The 21,655-nt window shown below is 37.7% G+C and overlaps 2 protein-coding genes across 2 annotated transcripts in view; one reads left to right on the top strand and one right to left on the bottom strand.

The window, feature by feature from the left end:
• The window catches only part of LOC145768240 (protein unc-93 homolog A-like), a 27,037-nt gene extending 19,724 nt beyond the window's left edge, over positions 1-7,313 (top strand). The window contains exons 5-10 of the mRNA XM_082579727.1: positions 140-374; positions 797-935; positions 1,396-1,569; positions 2,999-3,092; positions 3,884-4,062; positions 5,188-7,313. Coding sequence (XP_082435853.1) covers positions 140-374; positions 797-935; positions 1,396-1,569; positions 2,999-3,092; positions 3,884-4,062; positions 5,188-5,301 — 935 coding nt within the window. The 3' untranslated portion in view covers positions 5,302-7,313. The remainder of the gene's footprint in view (positions 1-139; positions 375-796; positions 936-1,395; positions 1,570-2,998; positions 3,093-3,883; positions 4,063-5,187) is intronic.
• Positions 7,313-21,655, bottom strand: LOC145768241 (peroxisomal targeting signal 2 receptor-like). Its single transcript, XM_082579728.1, has 6 exons — positions 21,520-21,655; positions 17,494-17,672; positions 15,871-16,093; positions 15,479-15,626; positions 15,192-15,323; positions 7,313-9,975 (listed from the first exon to the last, which is right to left on the bottom strand). The coding sequence occupies exons 1-6, from the start codon at positions 21,623-21,625 to the stop codon at positions 9,786-9,788; spliced, it is 978 nt and encodes a 325-aa protein (XP_082435854.1). The 5' UTR covers positions 21,626-21,655; the 3' UTR covers positions 7,313-9,785.

The following is a 21,655-nucleotide window of genomic DNA, read 5'->3' as shown; positions in this document are numbered from 1 at the left end:
AACAAAACTTTTCAATAAGTTTCGGAAGAAGCAAATATCCCACAGTAGTTTTATTATGCTGACACCAAACAAGTGATTTGTTTGAAATTTAAAGTTGTCTAAAAACCTTCAACCGCTTTTTAATCACTTCATTTTACAGTTTTTCCAAGTTGCTACAACGCTTCCTTCATCGAAAACTATTGTGGACCGAATGACTGCCAAGAGGACTTTGCTAACGCCAGTGCAAATTATAACACTTCAGAGTGTCCTGTCTCTGACTTACAAGGCGGGAAGGTGTCCAATGATTTACTTTATACCTTAATGGGAATATATTCAGCAGTGGCTTTATTTGGGGCTTTTGTTGTAGGAGCCTTTGTTGACCCCGTTACAGTTCGGTAAGAAAAAATAATAAATAAACTGAGTTTTTGTGCACTAGGTCATTTTTTATATTTTACTCCAGTTTTGAATAAAAGCATGATTATCATTATTATTGTTGATATTTAGCAAGCACCGTGGTTTCCAGCATCTTTGTAGTCAAGGACCCTTCTAAAACATTAAAAAATCTGTGGAACGCTGAAACTTCCAACAGCGACTAAAATTAAACAAAACTGTTCATAAAATACAGTACAGTATATTAATTTTACTGCGTAGACTACTCAAAAACGTTTCATTATTGTTCATTTCAAGGGAATAGCTTACTTCGCGAGTTAAACGGTTTCTGCATTATCTTGCCACCAATTAGATTATCATTTCGACCAAAGTATATTTCACCTTTTTGTTATTTATTTCACGTTGTTGAAGCATCCATTTTTAACAGCACAAAAGAAACACGAGGTCCGTTTGATTTGCTTATTGCCACGTTCCAGCACATGAGGGATTATCGACAGATTCTTCTCATCGCGATAACAATGTACAGTGGATTTGAACAAGCTTTTTTGACAGGAGATTTCACGAGGGTAAAGCAATCTGATGATAATTTAGGCCAATTTCAAATAAAAAGAGTTTTAACGAAAGTAAAACTGTAAACCTGTTTTTATTGGTTCGAGCATTCCTGTATTTAGTGATTTATACAAACAAAAAAGCATAATTACTGGGCCTTTTTCGACTAGTTTTTTTCCTCCTTTCTAGCGGTTAGGCAAAAAACAGATAACTCATTGCCAGTCGTCTGCCTGAAAATGCAAAGCCAGATAGCTTCCATTTGAGAGCCTGCGTGTGTTTGACGCAGTAAAATCTTAGATGATAATACAGATTGTGTTTGAAATGTAGGCTATAGGCTACATATAAATGGAGATTTGTTTGCCTTTCTTCCTACTTTGTTCAGGTCTTCAGTCACCAATATAGATGCGACAAAAATTTAAAAAAAATACTTACTTTCTGTCTTCTTGTCGTTAATTTATTGTAGCCTGTATTTTGCAGTCGTACGTCTCGTGTCCTCTAGCAGTAAACTGGGTTGGATTTGTGCTGATTTGTTACGGAGCTTGTGATTCCTTGTGCTCTTTTCTATTTGGAAGAGTGGAAAAATACACAGGAAGAATGCCGTTATTCACTATGGCGTTTTTAATTAACCTTGCTTTGATCATTGTGTTTGTGGTAAGCTTGAAGCCTAAAAAATACCTTTTATTTTTTCTTGGTGATTAGACATTAAAATCACCAAGACATTGATATCTTGTCAGAAGTGAACAACTAGGCTATAGCTTGAACTATAGCCTAGCCTATACTATCCAAGCATAAGGTCCAATTTATCACATTTCCACGCTGTTGCTCACAAGCTGGCTCAGAATGTCTAAAAATAACACTTTCTTACCTTTTAGTTTCTCTCCCATACAGGCAACAACATTGTCAGGCAATGAAAAAAAAGTGATATTTTAGATAGACTATAGCTCTCAACAACATTCTTCAAAATGTGACCAATTCAGCCACATCTCAGTCTGCAATTGAATCATACAATAAACAAGTACGGTAGGCTATAATCATAAGTGGGCAAAGTTACTTTCAAAAGTAACTGAGTTACAGTTACAGTTACTTGGCCAAAATAATAACTGAGTTACCGTTACAGTTACCGATTTTAAAAAGTAACTAGTTACCGTTACTAGTTACAGTTACTAGTTACTTTCAGTTACTCACAAATCTGAACATAAAATTCTGCACCTGGCCAGCTCTGCATGCACGTCCAGTTTAACCCCAATGTTTGATATATAGTGTTAGAGCCATCCATGCTAACATAACGGCACAAGTACAAAACCAACAAGGTTTTATTTCAAAAAAATACTCAGTGGCTTATATGTTTATTTCCTTTGAGAAATACGAGCATTTCAAAGTGCTTGTCACTCAGACCTGCCCTTTTGGGCTTTAAAATGTCCTTGTAACTAGTTACTTTTGTAACTAGTTACTGCCCACCTCTGGCTATAATAAGCCTAGATTCCGATAGCACAGTTGAAAAGGCGACCGACTTCGCAAACAAAGAGGCAATTCCGGGGGTTTGCGCTTGATTAAATTATGATCTCAAGGGCAGTTTTTTGTATAGCGCCATCTAGTGGATAAAATAATTTGCACAGCACACGCGGAAACTTCACTCTGTCAATCTAGGTGGCTGGGCCTTCGTCAGTAGTTCAAAGCCTCCACAAGTCTGCAAAACTACCAAAAATAACCTTTTAAAAAAGCTTTTTCAGTCCGAGGATAAAAATTTAATCAATCAACCAGTCCATGCCTAGGCTTAGAGTAGCCTAGCTACTGTGCTGACCAAGGGCTACCTTTTAAACATTTTTTAAAAACTGATTTTGGTCTATTACAAGTTAGCTTAAAAGTAAAAACTAAATGCACATGATGATCTGATTTTGGTCGTGTAATTAAAATAATTAATGAGTGTTTCGTTACAATGATGAAGCAATATTTTGATATTGGATACGACGCCACGTGACATTCTGTCCTTTTTCAACAAAACGTAACGTATGTTGACCTAATGATAGCCAACCTATAACAGATTTAGCTTATTTGAGTCTACTGACATTTTTATGACTAGGTGTGGACACCGTACCCATCAGATCAAACGTTATTTTTCTTGCTTCCTGCATTTTGGGGAATCGCTGATGCGGTGTGGCAGACACAGCTGAATGGTAAGAAGCCAATAGAGATTACAGTAGGTCAACTGAAACCTAGCAAATGAGACTTAAATGTTAGGCATTGTTGAAAGAACACCGTTTTTGTATCTGTGACACAGAGTAGCCTAAAGGACGCAGGCAAAACTGACAACTGCGTCTGTCATAAGCGAAAGTTTGACGACGCGTCTTATGAGCAACAAATGCGTACGGTAGTCTTCATGACTGCTAATTAACCTAATCTCTATCGCTCTTCGAACAATGACATGCTGTAACCTACTGTCCGTAAATACTGCACAAAACCTGAAGAAAACAATCGTTGCCCTACACGAAAATTGAAGAAGTTCTCAATTGCGATATTTATTGAATCAATCCAATAAGTTCTCAAATACCGTACCGGTAGCCTATGTAATTTCACAAACTTTGTTTCAAGACTATCTATAGCCTATGTACAGAAGGTCTAAACTCTAATTGTTGCAATTCAGTAGACCTGCATTATGCAGGCGTACAGATTTGGATGTAAGAGAAATATTTTAGTGCATGAAGTTGAAGTGAGATTCAGGCCTACTCCAATTAAGAAAACCATTCGTTCAAATATTAAAATAACAACAAACTTGCAACAGAAAATAATAATTAATATATTGGCTTGTCGGGTAGCTACGTTGCGTGCTTTCGAGTTGAGAGATTACTGCATTTCGGAATTCAAACTAACTCTAGAACAACATTCTCTTATGTGATGTGTCAAGATAGCAAAAAGTGCGCAAATTACTCTTTCTTGCTCAAATTCTCATCTTGTTTCATTTTTTTAGCACTGTATGGTGTGTTGTTTGTGGGCAATCAAGAAGCTTGTTTCGCAAACTACAGATTGTGGGAATCCCTAGGCTTCGTGATAGCTTTTGCCTACCAAAGCTTCATTTGTGTCAGTACGAAGCTGTGGGTGCTACTTGGAGTTCTTTTGGTTGGAATGTCACTTTACTACTACGTTGAGGTGAGAACAAAATACCGCTAGTATTTCTCAATCACTCGTAATCTTTTTAATAAGTTCGAAATGTTTAAATTTTGCCCCAAAGGATTTTGGTTATTTGCAACCCAAAAAAATAGGAGCACCTTAAAAATGGACATTTTAAAATTTGGCGAATGAAGTCATTCTTGCTTTCTTGTCGTTGATCGTTTAGATTTGGTGCACACTTCGCCACGCTTTTTTCCTGTAATAAACTTAATTTCCTTTACCGGTAATCTTTTTTGATAACAAAACTCGCTAGTGTAATGCAAACTTGCGTACAACGATTAAATATTAAGGACCACTGACCTAGATATTCACGATTAACAGTGGCCCAGGTAGTAAAAATTGCGATGTTTACATCTTTTCAACGTCAACACATGTGTCACTTGCATAGCCGAGAGTCCCAGTACGACTCTCGAAAGAACGCAGGTTTTACGCTGCTAATAAGCAAGCTAAGACACTTAATGGCATGCCTGAAGGTGGACACCAACATTATTTTTTGTCCTGGTCCACTTAATCAATCTTCCATCACCAGGCGTCAGCTGACACAACAAAAAAATCAACCATTGCTAGGTGGCAGAGTTGTCAGGTCCTCCTAAAAGATTTCGGACAGTATTAGTCTAAAATTTGGACATTTTAGGACAGTTAATAAACAACTATTTTATTTGTGGTCCAGCACTTCATTAATGTCACATGCGTCTACATGTCGGCTGCATTGCCGAGTGGTGAGAGCCCTGGAACGACACTCGAAAGGGCGCCGGTTCGACACCGCTCAAGAGCATGCGGCTGTGTCTTTGGTAAGACACTTAAAGGCAAACCTGAAGGTGGACACGAAAATTGGCTTCCTTGCCTTTCCGTCCACTTAATCTAAATCTTCAATCACCAGGCTTAAGCCTGGATACGACAAACAATGTCACATGATCACAAAACATTAGCACAAATGAATGTCCGAATAATTAGCTAGCCGTCGGACACAGCGTGTGAAATTACGTCAATTTATTGTTTTTTGTCCGAATTTTATATCACCTGGCAGCCCTTCTAGCAGGAATTTTTTAAATTAGTCATAATTATGACATCAACTTCATGTATTCAATTGTTATTGATTTTTAGTACGACGAGAGAAAGAAAAATGGAAAGGTTAGCACAGAAAAGGTTGCTGAAGACAATAAAGGATATCTTGAATCTGAAAAGGACTTGAAAGATCTGACGATCACAAAAATGTAATCCGATCCTAATATGAGAACATCACATGCTGCATATGATTCCAGAATCAATCTCCTCATGAACTGTGATGCATGCATTTTATTTGTATTTTTCAGCGCTCTAATTGAACTTTGTTCAGTTTTGCCAAGCTTTAATTTTGTATCTAGAAATGTCATTTTGATTTCAATAACTTTGCTTCACCATAAATTGTAACCAGGGTTGCATCCAGTGGCGTAACTACCCATTGGATCTTGTGGATAAATCCAGGGGCGGCACGTTGCTAAAGGGCGGCAAAATGTGATAACGTTTAAAAGTTTAAAGAAAACGAACAAAGACAGTCACGTTAATTTATTCTCGGAGAGACTCAGACTTAAACGACCTAAGTTAACACTGATCTAAGTGAAGCCAAAAAATTAAACAAGTTAGGCTATGCCTATAAACTAATTTGCAACTTTTTTAGATTGTGCCTCACCATGTGGTATTTGTGACGGTTTAATGATATTCATGTTGCTGAAGTAATGATAGAATATCGGTTGTAACTTGTAAGCTATAGCATTACTCAGTCAATTTAGCTTTGGTACGATAGTTAAGTTCAGATTAGTTTCAAGTTTATTTCACTTGATTGATTGATTGAATCTTTATCCTCGGACTGGAAAAGCTTCTTGCAAAACTTAATCCTGGCAGTTTCACATACTTGTAGAGGCTTTAAATCACTGACGCAGGCCCGGTCACCGAGATTGACAGAGTGAAGTTTCCGATTGTTGAAGTCATGTTGCCGGGGAACTATTCCATCCATTAGATGCCGCTGAATGGAGAGCAGTCCTTAATGTGCGTTGCTCAAGCGCACACCCCGAGAGTCGAACCAGCGCCGCTTGATCTTGAAGCTTCTTTGTTCCAGAAGTGACGCGCTAACCAATTGAGCTTTCTTTTTTCGTATGAGAGGTTGTTTTTTTGGACTACATTTCATTGGGGTCAAATGAAATGTTTATTTCACTTTCGGGAGGAGACAAGAATAGACCGTGAGATCATCGAGTCAACTGTCATCTTTACTATCTGTCTGTGGTAGATAGAGGGGATTCCTCCATCTTCATCTGTGAAGATGGGTTAGGTTAGTAAAAGGTTTAAAGTTTCAGGTCTGAAATAGATCACTTAGCTTAACTCAGCAAATTTGCAATGATGGTTATTGTTTTTAACTAATGTGCTGCAGATTCCAGAACAAGATTTAAGTTGCAATTTTTTTAAGTTAATTTTTGCCTATGACGAGAGTAAAAGAAAGTGAAGATTTTTTTAGAAAGAAAAAGAAAGCTGGAGAAGGGGAACTAAAAAGAATGAAGGAGTCATTTTGAAGTTCGTAAAAATTGCCTCTGCTAAAAAAACAGAAGAGATTAGCACAGTAAATCTCTACGGTACCTCAAATTGAGACGGAAGAAGAAGTGTAGGCTACCTCGAGAAAAACAATAACAAAGTGGTCATTGAAAGCCTGTGAATGAAACACTGTCAGATAAAGATAAAACAGATGCTATCTATTATTCTCATAACGATGTGACTACTTGGCCAGAAACATTAACCCATAACATGAGAGTTGAGATAATCAAACTAGGGCCAGAAAGGTTTCAGAATAAAAAAGGGCCATTCAAGCCAGCGATTAGAGTAATTAAAGGAGACAAAAAATCCTTCAGCTGTCTGAGTAAGAAGTGGTTTTATTTTAAACTTTCAATAAAATTAAACAAAACTACTTTAATTCTTCTGTTGTGTGGAATTTTAATTAGCTTTTACGACGGTGTCGGGGGGGGGGGGGTAGGGGCGGCGTTTCGCGCAAAAATCCAAGGGCGGCATACTGCGTTGCTACGCCACTGGTTGCATCACTTAGTTCTTAGCATACAACGCCCAGCCTACATGCGCCAGCAACTAAAATTATGCTGAAAATTGTAGTTCTTTACCAATTTTTCTGATGTGCACGCACTTGCGCTTGCAATTCTGCATTGAATATATAGCTACCATTTACTCGCTTTCACAAAATACATACCTTCGCTTCAAAATTACTGTTGTGTATTTTTGCAGACAATTAAAAAGGTGAAAATTGAAAAGGGATAATTGCACCTAATAATAAGTTCTCTACAATGCGAACAAACCTTTGACATAACCTAAAAAGTCTTAACACTTCAAAAACAGTGAGACTAAAACATACAACGGCTTCTCTCTTTTCGTTTGATGGTGACTTTTGCCATGTTTCGGCTTTAAGTGTGGGTAAAATTCAATGCATGACATTAGACGTTTAACGATAAGGATAGTTTGACATGCACACAACTACATCCCACTCTATAGTATGTTACGGATTTGTCGTAAAAGCTGTTCGGCAAATCACAGCGTCTTTGGTAAATCAGGAAATTAAATGAAATAGGCGACAAACGAAAGAAAATTCAAAAAATGTCAGCAGAGCAGCAACAAAATTGTTAAACCGTTCATCAAGATTGCTTCTATAAAGCTATTAAAAAAGTTTAATAAATCGCGTTTTCAGTTATTTGTCAGGTTTTCCGAGGTTGTTTACATTCTTTTTTTACCCTAGCACTGGGACTAATAAATCTGAGGCAGTCAGAAAGTAGGCTACTATCTCTTGATAGTCCTTCCTTCAGCAACTACGTTAAGTCAATAAAATACAGCCTGAATAATCACATTAAAAGCAAAGAGTGGTTACCATTCTCGAACAAATTCCAATGAAACAAGTGCAGACAGGATATGTGGGGACTACGAAAGGTAGTTGCAATTATAAAAGTAGTAAGAAAACACGACTCTATGGCTCCCAAGCAGCAAAATGTACACCTTTGCAGTTGTATCGGATGTTGAATGAACGTAGTACTTCAAAACCGTCGAGATAAGTAGCTCCATAAGTCACAACAATACGAAAGTGAAAAGTTCAATTTTAAAATTATCACAAGTAAAATAAACAAAGGAAACAGCCCGTAGATGAATTTCACAACTGTAAGCTTAATTTAAAGTCAATGTATTTAATTCTCAATACCATTTTTGGAGCTTAGGTTCCACAAATGGGAAAACGTCACATGGAGGTGGATATCTCCATAGCCATTCCAGTGTACCTACTGCACTGAGGAGGCAGGAACGGTATGCACTGTCTGCAGTTAATTCTCAAAACATATATTTTCAAATCGAGTCAACAGCTATTCATAACATGTTGTGCTCGTTTTTACTCCGATACATATCTGGTAGCCTATGCAATTATTATAAACTCAAATTCGAGTCTTCTTGCCGGAGCAACACTGCAAGCTAAAGACACAGTGCAACAGTATTTCTTGAAATCATCACTTTCTACACCAGTGGTTCTCAACCTTTTTGTTTTGGCGAACCCCTGTTGGTACCTTCGAAGCGGTCGCGGACCCTTAAAAAATTGTATCTGAAATTTTGGTATATCGCTTCTCCTATAATGGAATCAAATGTTTCATAAGTTTCGAAACGACACACTATGAAGAATTTGATGAACTCGCGACGCACTTATGACGATTGATGACATTGACGAAATTATGTTATGAGCTTTATGTTGGCAGACAGCATCAAAAATCAGTAATCTATATGTTGATTTTATGTTTTTCTATAAATTTTATCAAAAATCAATAGAATTTTGCGACCGTAACAAAGAATTTCTCCTTTTTTTATTATTTTTAATCAATATTAATTCGTTATAATCTTTGCAAAACTGTGAGTGGTGATAGAAATGCAAACGTTAGTCAGCAGTCTAAGTTAAGCATTGATTAATAGACTGCTGTCTCAACAGAATTAAGTTGAACATAGCCTTATTAAAAAACTAATTCATTTATATGATATTTTTTTAGTTAGGAAACCAAACCATTGTGCAATGTACTTCAAAAGTTCAAAGGACATCGCACCAGTTCGTTGGGAAGTACAGTTTGAAAATCACGGTATCACACAAATAAAGCACAACCAACCAATTTTAAATTTCGTAATTTATCAATCACTCTGCAAACTCGGACACTTTCACGGACCCCTGAAATCGCTTTGCGGACCCCTGGTTGAGAACCACTGTTCTACACGAACTAACTGGGCCCAAAACAAACAGACGCGGCCACAGTTCGAAAATGCTCTGAGGTTTTAATTATACCAAAAGATTTTTATTTTTGACACTAAAGTCTGCTAAATACACAATAGAATGTACCGTTGCTCAATTTGGTAATTACGTTATTGAAAGGTTCTTCACCGCAATTAGGCATCTGTGTGGTCGGTGCCTAAATGCCGCGTACTGAACTGAACAGCAAAGAGAGCTGCTACTACTTATCCGCTTAGCAGTTTGCGGAACGGCAGTGGCAACCCCAATAATTGCACACAAAAATGAAAATAAGTCGGAGACAACTTCTAATAACATTTTGATATCGAATCTCAAAATTATGTAAAACTACGTTGAATTCAGCAGGCAAAGCAATATCAAAATAAAATAATAAAGTAGATCCTTGAAGAGAATTTGAAAGGACAAAAATTCACAGCTGATTATTATTTAAAACTTGAACTGAATTAGGTTTGAACAGTTTTATGTGCTGATCCCACGAGCAATCGGCCATAAGCCCAGGAACAAGTGTACTGAAGTCAAGTCCGTACACGAATTCTGTGTGGTGTTGTATCACGTCCATTAAAGGCGTAAAACCTTGCGGTTTCATGAAATCCCAAGTCCTATAAAAAATAAAATAAAAAAAACTTGAATTCAATCGAAATTTGTAAAGGCTTTTATCGAAAAAGTTCTTAAAAGTTGTTAAAATATCAAACGGCTGCACTTTTTTGCTTTTCTCCAACTTTCACGAAATATGAGCTTTTTTTAACTGAAACAATACAATTCTAATTAAATAGAATGTTGTCAAATAGTGAACAGTAGTTCACCTCTAAACTGTATTCAAATAATGTTGAAGTTTGTCACAATCAAGGTGCAAATGCCTCGCGATGGCTTGCTTTGTATCTTCAACGAATGTGCTATTTTCATTATGGAATTCTGGTGCGTTGTGTTATTATCGGTTATGACCTGAAGTAACCTCTGATTGAGAAATTTGTATTATGTAACGTATTTCTAGAATCATCTGTAAGCATGCAAATCTAGAAGGTTCTGTTGTTTTTCATGATTTCTGAGCGTCGTTTGTCATGACGTCATAAGGTTGTTTATCAGTAAATGTCCGATTGCGAAATCGTTATTATGTAAGAATCTTCTTGCGAACGTGACCTTCTAGAGACTTCTGTTGTTTACCTTTTAAATGCTACGTGACCGAACGATGGTTCTTTTTATGATGTAACCTTCTCGAAGTTACTGGACTGAACAGCCAACTATAAATAGTGGTGTAGTTTGTGTAATGTTTATTCTGAGATTCTGAGATTATTATTATGGTGATTATTATGATGATTATTATTGAGTTGGTTATGAGAGTTGTGCTATGAGTTGTAGATTGGTAGTTGATGCAGAAATTAGAGTTATTTGAAAAGCCGTTCGTTAAAGTTCTTCAAGAAGTCAGATTATCATTTCGCTAAGTAGAATTATTCGACATTTAATTGACTGCTTTTCGGTTGACCCATTAAACTACGTCATTGAACCTTTCCAAGTCTTTTTCCTGGTAAGAGATAGAAAGAAAGCGTGACATTCTGGGGGCTCGTCCGGGAATATACCGAAAAAGGAATTTAACCGAAGAATACCGAAGATTTATTGAAAGAATAATAAATTAATGTCAAGATGGCGGATACTGTCAAACATGAGATGATTGAAGACTTAGGGAGCATGGCTGAACGAATGGGGCTGACTGGTAATGAGAAGTCTCAGTTTGTGATGGAAGAGTATCACAAGATAATGGACCAAAAAGCTCAGCGAGAAGCTGACGAAAGAGAAGATAGAAGAGCTGCTCGTGAAATAAGGAAAGCAGAACTTGAAGCTGAGGAAAAGCGAGCACAACTTGAAGCTGAAGCAGAGGAGAAGCGGGCGCAGCGCGAAGCTGAAGAAAAACAAGCTCAACGAGAAGCTGAAGAGAAACAAGCGCAGCGCGAAGCTGAAGCTGAAGAAAAACAAGCTCAACGAGAAGCTGAAGAGAAACAAGCACAACGCGAAGCAGAAGCTGAAGAAAGAAGAGCGCAATATGAATTGGAAAAGTTAAAGCTTGAATTAGAAAGACAAAAGCTGGACATTGGTGAGCGATCTAATTCTACTAATGATAATGCTCGAGATGTTATTGTGGCGCAAGTTAGACGTCCAGATTTGCCATCGTTTGTTGAAGAAAAAGATGAGTTGGATAGTTATTTGTTAAGATTTGAAAGATATGCTACAATAGCCAAATTGGAGAAGTCGACGTGGGCTACCCAGCTAAGCATGTTATTATCGGGACAAGCTCTTGATGTATATTCAAGACTTTCGCAAGAAGAGGCCATGAACTACGACAGATTGAAGTTAGCTCTGTTAAAGCGATACAATTTTACCGAGCATGGATACCGTCAAAGATTCCGTGAGGCAAAGCCTGAAAAACACGAAAGTCCAGGTCAATTTATTGAACGTTTAAGAAACCTTTTGTTAAAATGGTTTGAACTTTCGGGGGCCGACCAATCATTGGACGGATTGGCAAACCTTATAGTTAAGGAACAATTTACAGATTCATGTTCAAAAGACCTGTCTGTTTATTTAATGGAGAGAAGTCCGAAGACTCTAGAAGAAATAGCCAGTGTGGCGGAACAGTATTTAGTTGCTCATGATGAGAAGTTGTCGACTGAAGAAACGTTGTCATGCGATAATGACGAAGAGCAAACAAATAATTTTAAAGGAGGTGCGGTTCCAAGAGAAGTACGTTGTTTTAATTGTAATGCCTTAGGTCATAAATCTGTTAACTGCCGGAAGAAGACTAACAGAAATCATCAGGAATCGAGGAAGTGGTGCAATCGTTGCAATAGGCAAGGACACGAAGCGAAGGAATGCAAGGACAAGTCGCTGTCCCGATCCAATCAGTCTGGAAAAGATGAAGACACGGACGTTTATCGATGCGGTTGTGCGTTAATGATTCCTGAACCCACGCTTGGGGAGTATAAACCGGATGAAGATGTTTGCGGAAAAATAATACCTGAAGATTACCTGCCAGTAGTGGATGGAAAAGTTGGAGACAAAAAGGTAAAAGTTTTACGTGATTCTGGTTCTACTGGTATAATAGTGAGGAGAGATTTGGTTAAAGACAGTCAGTTAACGGGAAAAACTGGAATTGTGATGTCGATAAATAACACTTCAATCCAAGGACCGTTAGCAAAGATATATATCGAAACCCCGTATTGTAGTGGGACTGTGAAAGCGTTATGTTTACAAAACTCTTTAGTTGATCTGATAATCGGAAATGTTTTTGAGAGAGATTCTGAAGTTACTTGTTATTCTTGTGGCAAGAATGGTCACTTTGCTCAAGATTGTTCTGCAGATAATCAGCAACGATCTCACGATGACGGATATTACGAGCGCGAAGAACCGAGGAGAAGAGGCAGGCGACGACCATTTGGAGTTTGCTATAGATGCGGTAGACGCGGACATTTCGCCAGGAAGTGCGTTGCTGACGGCGGACATTCGGAAAACAGACGTTGCCGTGACAACCACTGCTACCGATGTGGGGAGAGTGGACACATAGCCAGAAGCTGCTCTTTTGATGAAAAGGCTTGCTACAACTGTCACAGAGAGGGTCATCTCGCCAAGGACTGTCCGGAGAGGAGGTGTTTCCGATGTAGGAAGATGGGTCATTTCGCTCGCCGATGCACTGAAGATATTGAGGACGTTGGAAACTTTCGCAGAAAACGTGACTATTGTTTTGAGAAAAGCTATCGTTGGTAGATCATGCAACGATAGACTTATGAGAATTGATTATTGAGTAATTAATTGTTTTGTGGTGTGTTTTGTATTGATTGTGTTGTTATATTGTTTGCAACAATATTCTAAGGGGGGGCGTATGTCACAATCAAGGTGCAAATGCCTCGCGATGGCTTGCTTTGTATCTTCAACGAATGTGCTATTTTCATTATGGAATTCTGGTGCGTTGTGTTATTATCGGTTATGACCTGAAGTAACCTCTGATTGAGAAATTTGTATTATGTAACGTATTTCTAGAATCATCTGTAAGCATGCAAATCTAGAAGGTTCTGTTGTTTTTCATGATTTCTGAGCGTCGTTTGTCATGACGTCATAAGGTTGTTTATCAGTAAATGTCCGATTGCGAAATCGTTATTATGTAAGAATCTTCTTGCGAACGTGACCTTCTAGAGACTTCTGTTGTTTACCTTTTAAATGCTACGTGACCGAACGATGGTTCTTTTTATGATGTAACCTTCTCGAAGTTACTGGACTGAACAGCCAACTATAAATAGTGGTGTAGTTTGTGTAATGTTTATTCTGAGATTCTGAGATTATTATTATGGTGATTATTATGATGATTATTATTGAGTTGGTTATGAGAGTTGTGCTATGAGTTGTAGATTGGTAGTTGATGCAGAAATTAGAGTTATTTGAGAAGCCGTTCGTTAAAGTTCTTCAAGAAGTCAGATTATCATTTCGCTAAGTAGAATTATTCGACATTTAATTGACTGCTTTTCGGTTGACCCATTAAACTACGTCATTGAACCTTTCCAAGTCTTTTTCCTGGTAAGAGATAGAAAGAAAGCGTGACAAAGTTATTCATCTGAACAAATTCGTTTTTAAAGTGCTGACAATCCTTCTTTACCATAGACAATGCATTCTTTTTTATGTTCCCTGGATGTTCAAGGACCAGGACTTCGCATACTTGTTTATATATATTAATTAAACAATTAGACTACTATGGCTTTACGATTAAAAGATAAGCATCAAGCTGCGCTCGTTCGAGTCTTGGCCCTTGGATGTACGCTTGAGCTTAGGCAACACATTTCAAGGATAGTATAGTGGATGAAATAATTCACAAACAAACACTTCAAGAACAAGCAGAAACTTTACTTGTGCCAATCTCAATGACTGGCCCTGCGTCGGTGAGTCAAAGTCTTTACAAACGAAAACTGTCAAGATTAGATATGCGAAGAATCTTTTCAGGATGAGGATAAAGATTCCCACAACCAATCAACACGATTGTCCAAAAAACTCACACATTATACAGTACACAATACAACTTTTCAAATCACTGTTCTTTGACATTAGAGGTGTACTACTTGTAGCCTACAACGTACTCTACACTTTTAGCTTTTTTTAGGGCCGCCAGGTTTTGTAGCGACAGTGGGATCACTGCTACATTTTGAATGGTAACAGTTGCGTATCGGGCGCTCCGTTATACCAATTTAGCGGTAGCGGGATAGGCGGTACATTTGCATTGATCGTAATTTCGTAACCGCTATTTTTCCGTTCAAAATGAAGAAAAAATCTTTTTCGGCACTTTTTGTGTAATACACTGGCGCGATTATAGTTTACTGGTACCAACCTCGTTATTTGCAAACGACTTTGGAAACTTTATTTCAATTTCAACTAAATTTGTTTTCATCGTCATTTCCACCTTAGAAGGCAGTAGGCACTTGAGCACAGCCTCCAGTGACAGCTCAAGACAAAAAATATCGCGTAAAGGGAGCGAAGAAGCAGTAGCGGAAGCGCGTTACTTTTCATCGATTGGTAAGTAGCTACTACAGCCTACAGGGAGAGTCACTCTTTTGGCATTTTTTAATAGTAGCGCCCTACTTTCATAGTAGCAGATACCGGCCTCTGCTTAAAATATTACTTGAACTAATGGCACAAAGCTCAATCTAAAATGCAAATCTCACATGTGTGTGTCTTTTGCAAAATTACGAGCTCCATTTCAATGCTTTTACGATATGAAAACTGCAATACTGTATAGAAATGAGAAAACATCCATTTATGAGTCGTAATGTTTTTCGTTTTAACTTACCTCACTGTGAAGTCATATGAACATGTTGCGATATGTTTTCCACTAAAAGGAGAGCATCGCACCCTTCTTACTGCATATCCATGACCAACCATTTGACAAACAAATGCCTTTGGGTTTCGTAGATCCCAAACCCTAAAAATACGAGGTTTAAAACCCAAATTTGTATAAACACTCTGCACAAAACAGATAAACACGCGAGAAAAAAAACTTTTTCCAAGACGGCAACTATATCTTTTAATTGCATAGTTAATACAGCAAACTTGCAATAAAATGTTTTAATTAAGTACCTCACAGAACAATCAACAGATCCAGTCACAAGGATGTTTTCATCGTATTTGGACCAATCACAAGAAAGGACTTCAGTGTCATGCGCACCCACAACGCACTGCGGCATGTATGCTTTCCGCAAGTCCCATATTCGTGCAGTTCCGTCCCCTGTAGATTCGACATATACAACATCACATATCATTCAGCTCCCCAGACAAATGCTACAAAGAATTGGATTAGATTCGCCGAAACGGGCCACCCCGCTTTCTTTGTCAGTCTATTTTTTATCATACTTAAAGTTTTGCGGACAGCTTCTTACAAAATGAAAAAATCTTAGGTGCAATAAAAAATACTGAATAGAATAAATTAAGCTTGTTTGTTTCACAACAACCAAAATTATAAGCTTAAAAACCTGACGCAGTGGCAAAACATCCTTGATTACGGGGTGACCACACGGTGCTGTATACCACTCCATAATGGCCTTTGAATGTGCCACTGCATTTTCCAACATGTGCATCCCATACTTTTGCTGTGCGATCCCAGGAGCCAGATAAAATTAGGTTTTTATTGCCGAGATGACTCCAATCTACGGAATAAACTTCTTTTTCATGTTCTCGCAAAATTAACATTGGTTCCTGCAAAAATACACAGCATAACTGTTGAGTGCAAGCATTGCAAAAAAAAGTTTTTTTTTTTTTAATATCGACCAAATGACGCTATATGATCAATTCAGCATTGGGTATGCTTTTAAATAAAGTATATTTCAAAAAAATCCCAAAAGTAAAAATGCAGTCAATCAAAAAATTGTCTTGGTTCAATTTAAATATTGTTAAATATTACTTGTTAGTTCAATTTGACCATGAACCCAATACAAACGGTTGAATATAAAGAGGGTCAATGTTACCGTTTTCTCTTGCTCGAACACATAATGACTAATGAGACTTAGGAAAGATATATGACGATGACGTAGTTAATGGAATATCATATGCAAAGCAGTCAAATAAATAATCGAATACTTCAACTCTTCAGACTGTTGACCAAAATCTTTGAAGGACGGACGAATGGTTTAGCACAGTGGTCTCCAACCTTTCCTTTTCTTCACAAAAGGAGTTTAAATTGAAAATAACCTCGCGGGCCGGCGAAATAAAAAACGAAGTTTGACATTTAGGCTATTTTTCGGTCTATTTTTTTATAGCAATGTAAACACACTTTAAGCAAGATTGGTACAACGAAATAGACAATGTAAAAGTTCAGGTCAGCAAAGGAAACCAGTTTAGCTTTTGACTTTTTTTTGACTAAAATTTTGACAAATAAACGTTGTTTTGATCGCTTTCCCTGCACTTTAAAGCCCGAAAATGAATTTTAAAAACATAGAAAATTGGTTGTTGGTTTTTTGTATTCTTTTACAAGTACGTATTTAGTGCATGGCTCCAGTTTTTTTTCACTATAATCAATTTATTCTATGGCGAAGGTCATACTTTCAAACACATTGCATTCTTGACGGACATTTTGGAAGTATGTTTCCGCGACCTGGTAGCAATCTTTTCGCGACCCAGTGGTTGGGTACTTCTAGTTTAGCACTTCCAACAGGTAAACAAATCACCACATCAAACTCCAAACAACAGCTAACGTTTTCAGTGACTTCACAACAAATACACTTTCTACGACTCTACTAGTGACATAAACAGAAAATGTATATATGCTGAAAATTATTAATGCTAAGAGATCTGCCAAGAAGATTCTTTTATGTCACTGAGACCTATTCTGCTGGAACAGTGGAACACCTTCCTCTTCATTTGGAAAGATAAGCTACTTTGTCAATGTCATCATCTAAGAGGAAGTGTTCCATCAGTTGTTGTGTTATATATCAAAAATGATAAACTAATTTCTCAGACACCACAGAAGAGATACATAAATCGCTTTTCAAAGTTTCAAGGTTGCTTTTTTGTAGCCAGAGCACTCTACCACCATATCCAATCAAGTCTTTTGTTAAAATTTATATGAAAATGCTATTTTTATCAATAATTGACCATACCGATTTAGCACTACTCCATAGTAATACTGCTCCATCACCGCTTGCCGTGCAACACGTTTCAGGATTTTCTTCACTCCAACAAACATCAAATAAACCATCAGGCCAATCACAAGAATGTACAATGTTCATTGGCAACTGTAGATCAGGGTCGAAGTCAATAATCAATAAAACCCCATTTCCTGAAACAAACAATCTTTAGCTGTTAATGACATGCTCTGGGAGATAATTTACCAAAGAAATGGTTTGGCTAAATGCTTAAAGTGCAACTGCACGATAACTTTGACCGCACTTTATCTGAAAGAGCATGTGTCAATCTATAAATACCAACCTCGCCCTTACATTTTAAGGCTATATTTATTTCAATAAAAATTATTATCAAAACTATGATTTTCCACGCGCTTGTATTTTTGGCCACGTTTCTACAATGGCGGATTGCATTGCGCAACACGCGGATTATGACGTCACTTGTAGTCAGACCTCGCAGCGACTATCGGTTTTGCAAATTCTTTCCTTGTATTCGCCCTGTAGACCAGGAGCCAGGTCGATTTATTTGATTGTCTGAGTCAGTAAGGTTTAACAAGTGTTTCTAGACTGAAGTTTTACGTAGATTTCAATAATAAACTTCTTACTTGCACTGGTCTAACCGTTTTTGTTATATTAAGCATTTTCTGAGATGATGCCTGGCAATATCGCTATATCCGTCTGTTATGTGTCTGAATGCTTATCAAGATGGTACAGGCCTCCATCAGAGGTGTGCGGCCCGCAAGGATGTGCCAATTTTAAATTGTGTGCGCCCGCGAAACGTGTTTATAATTTAGTTTAGTCTGGTACGTGTGAACAATTCATTGTGGAGTGGATTATTATAGATTTCGCACCTTCTCTTAACCATTTTAGAAATCTCTCACCGGCCACCGCTAATCCATTGTGTTTAATTATTTGGAACGTAAAAATGTATAGTCACATAAAAGGCTTTATGAACAAAGTACGACTTTGGAAAGCTCACATGCAGATAGGAAATCTTTTTCATTTTCTAACTTTGAGAGACTATGGAATGCATCCTGAGAAGAAAACTAAATTTGAAAAATTGTTGTATGAATTTTTGGCTCGTTTCAAGGACTTCAAATCTCATGAATATTTGTTTGGTATAGTCTCTTCGCCATTCGACACAAACATTGACAACGCACCAGTTGATATCCAACTTGAACTGATTGATCTTCAAGAGAAAACGGATTTGAAAGCAAAGTATTTAGAAATGAATCTTGGCGATTTTACCGAAAACATCTCAGCCAAGATGACTTTCCACATTTGAAAAAATCCATTGCTTCAAAAATGGCTCTTTTTGGCTCAACGTATTTGAGCGAACAATTTTTTTTTCTAAAATGGGCATCGTGAAATCTCCTAATCGATCGGTTCTGACAAACAAATAGCGGAATGGCCCGTTTCGGTGAGTTTCCTATTCAGTGAGAGCCTTTCTCGGTAAAAGCCCTATTTGGTGATTTTTTTTTTAATTATTGGGTACCTTAGCCTAATTATCATTGCCGTTATAGGGTTAGGGGTTGGGGTTAGGGTGTAAAGTTAGGGTAAAGGGTTACAGGTTAGGGTCTTATTTCAACGTTTAGCGACGTTAAAACGATGTAAAAGTGGCAATGATAATTGATAAATAGGCTGCGGTACCTGATAATTTTCAAAAAAAAATTCAAAAAAATTACCGAATAGGGCTCTCACCGAAAAAGGCTCTCACCGAAAAGGCTCTCACCGAATAGTAGCAGACCCAACAAATAGCCTACCTGGAAAATAGACTTCGAATTGCGAGCACTTCCATTGGAAAAGGCTATCAGGAAAAGAAGCCAGCTGCAAACTTCTCACTGCACTCGTTTAAAAACGGTGTGAGTGTGACAATAAATTTGAATAGCAGTTTTCTTCAGAAATTTATGCGTCTTAAGTCTTAACTTATTATTTCTGCAAAGAGATAAGTCCTCTAATAATGCCATAAGAATAACATGAATAACAAAAAAACTACATTTTTGTGCCTGCAACTACTAGAAATCATATGTTAAATAAACGTGCGACCGCGGTTTCACCCAGTTATTTATATCTGGCCCTCCTGTAATAAAGGTTGCACACCCCTGGTGTAAGGTTGCATTACCTCACAGGAAACAGTAAGAGGCAATAAAAGGTGATTTTAATGAAAGGTAAATTATAAACTAAAGATATAGGAACAACATGACTTGATATTATGATCAAAACGAACGCTTTTTCTTTGATTATACGGAACATGGTAACATGCAAAAAGTTTCAATCACCAGACAAAATCATTTTTACATAGGCTACCGGATAGCCTATCTAGTACATTCAGTAACTACGAAATGTAAATATAAAGTTTATATTGTACATCTTAGATAGAACATACGAACATGTTAATGTTAGCAAAGTTCCAAGAGCTGAAGCAAAACAACCCCATCTGCCCCAATGAATGTTGAAGCGTTATCAGCTCATTATTGTATCATACAATACAAAATCTTTTCGATATAACCAAATTTGCCTGTTCCAATCTAAGAAACTAGCCCTTGGCGATGGGCATCGTAGACCACCCCTGGCACACAGGCATCAACAACTAAATTTGTATAATATGCTGGCTGAAAGATGCGTTTTCATTATAGATGCCTTATACATTTGCGCATTCACCAGCAACCAAGCCTATCTCGTCTAGTTTAGTCTCCACTAAGTTCGACTACAAGTGACGTCATATCACTAGGTGGCGTAGACGAGTTTACCACTTCCAGGTAGCGTGAAAAAAAAGCGCTAGAGAGCGTGAGAAAAAGGTCGGTTTCTTGGCTGTGGGCCTCAATTGTGAGGAAGTGAGTTTTTCAACCCGTATCGGATGTCTTGGCAATGGATTCTAGCCAATGTTAATTCAATCGTGCAGTTGCACTTTAACAACAATTATTTAAACAAACATTATAAACAAGGTTAATAATCATTCGCTATCTCCAGTATCTCCGCTTGCAGCAGATTGCTCATCAACATGGGTTACTATACAGGGTTCCATGTGATTTTATGAGCTGTAGGCTACTGCTTCCATGCTGGCTCAAGGCAGATTGGAAGAGGGTGATATGTCACCAGATTATTACCCGATTTATCCTCACTGCGTTATGCAAAAAAGAACACAATCGGTACCCTTTTTAAAGTCTTTGGTATGACCCGACCTGGAATCGAACCCAGGGCTACCAGCACCAGAGCCGAAGGCGATTGCCACGGGTGCTGGTTACAATGATTTATATCATCAACCAAAACATTACTGGTTAGGTTTGTATGATACTTTGGTAAACTACTTCATATTCAAATCTGATTTCAATACATTTAGGATATGATTATTGATTAACTTTCCTAATAAGGATTTGTATCACAGATAGGTCCTGTAGTGTCCAAAAACAGTAGAGTCTATGTTGTATAATTAGGAATACCATTTAGATGTCTTATGTCCTGCCAAATGCTAATTCCGTTACAATGACGACTTATTGTTGTCTCGATATCTGCCCCGATGATTCGGTTGGTTAATTAGTGCCCGACTTTACCAACAAAGAATCTGCGAGATTAAACAGCACTGGTTCTACTTTCAAGGTGTGCGCTTGAGCAACGCAATTTCAAGACTGCTCTCCATTCAGCAGCACCTATTGAATGGAATAATTCAGCCAACCACACTTTAATAGCAAACAGAAACTTCACTCTGTCAATCTCGGTGACCGGGCCTGCGTCGCTGGTTTGCAGCTCCTTTATGACAGATTATTAAGAATTCAGCCAATAGCATCTCATGAAATTTGTTGGAGCTGGAGCTGTCTATCAAACAACTGGCTCCAGCTCCTTATGAAAATGCAAAGCTCCAACAAATGGCTCTGGCTTCAAGCCACAAAGTGTGTACAATCCCATGGGTTGCTAAGAATTGATTTAGGTGATTAATAATAACTATATTTGACATAATTCGCTTCACTTTAAGTATTTTTTTATAAATAGATCCAGTATTCTTACCTTGTATTCCATACTCTTGACACATGACACAAGCCAGTTTGTTTGGTATAAAAGGTGAGAACTTAACTGAATAACCATGAAGTCCTGGTGCTTGCAAAGCAGCCATTGCAACAAAAGGTGGAAAGTTTCACGCTAG

This window comes from Aplidium turbinatum, chromosome 4 (assembly GCF_918807975.1).
Source record: "Aplidium turbinatum chromosome 4, kaAplTurb1.1, whole genome shotgun sequence".
Classification (NCBI taxonomy): domain Eukaryota; kingdom Metazoa; phylum Chordata; class Ascidiacea; order Aplousobranchia; family Polyclinidae; genus Aplidium; species Aplidium turbinatum.
This window is presented reverse-complemented; position numbering and strand designations above follow the sequence as displayed.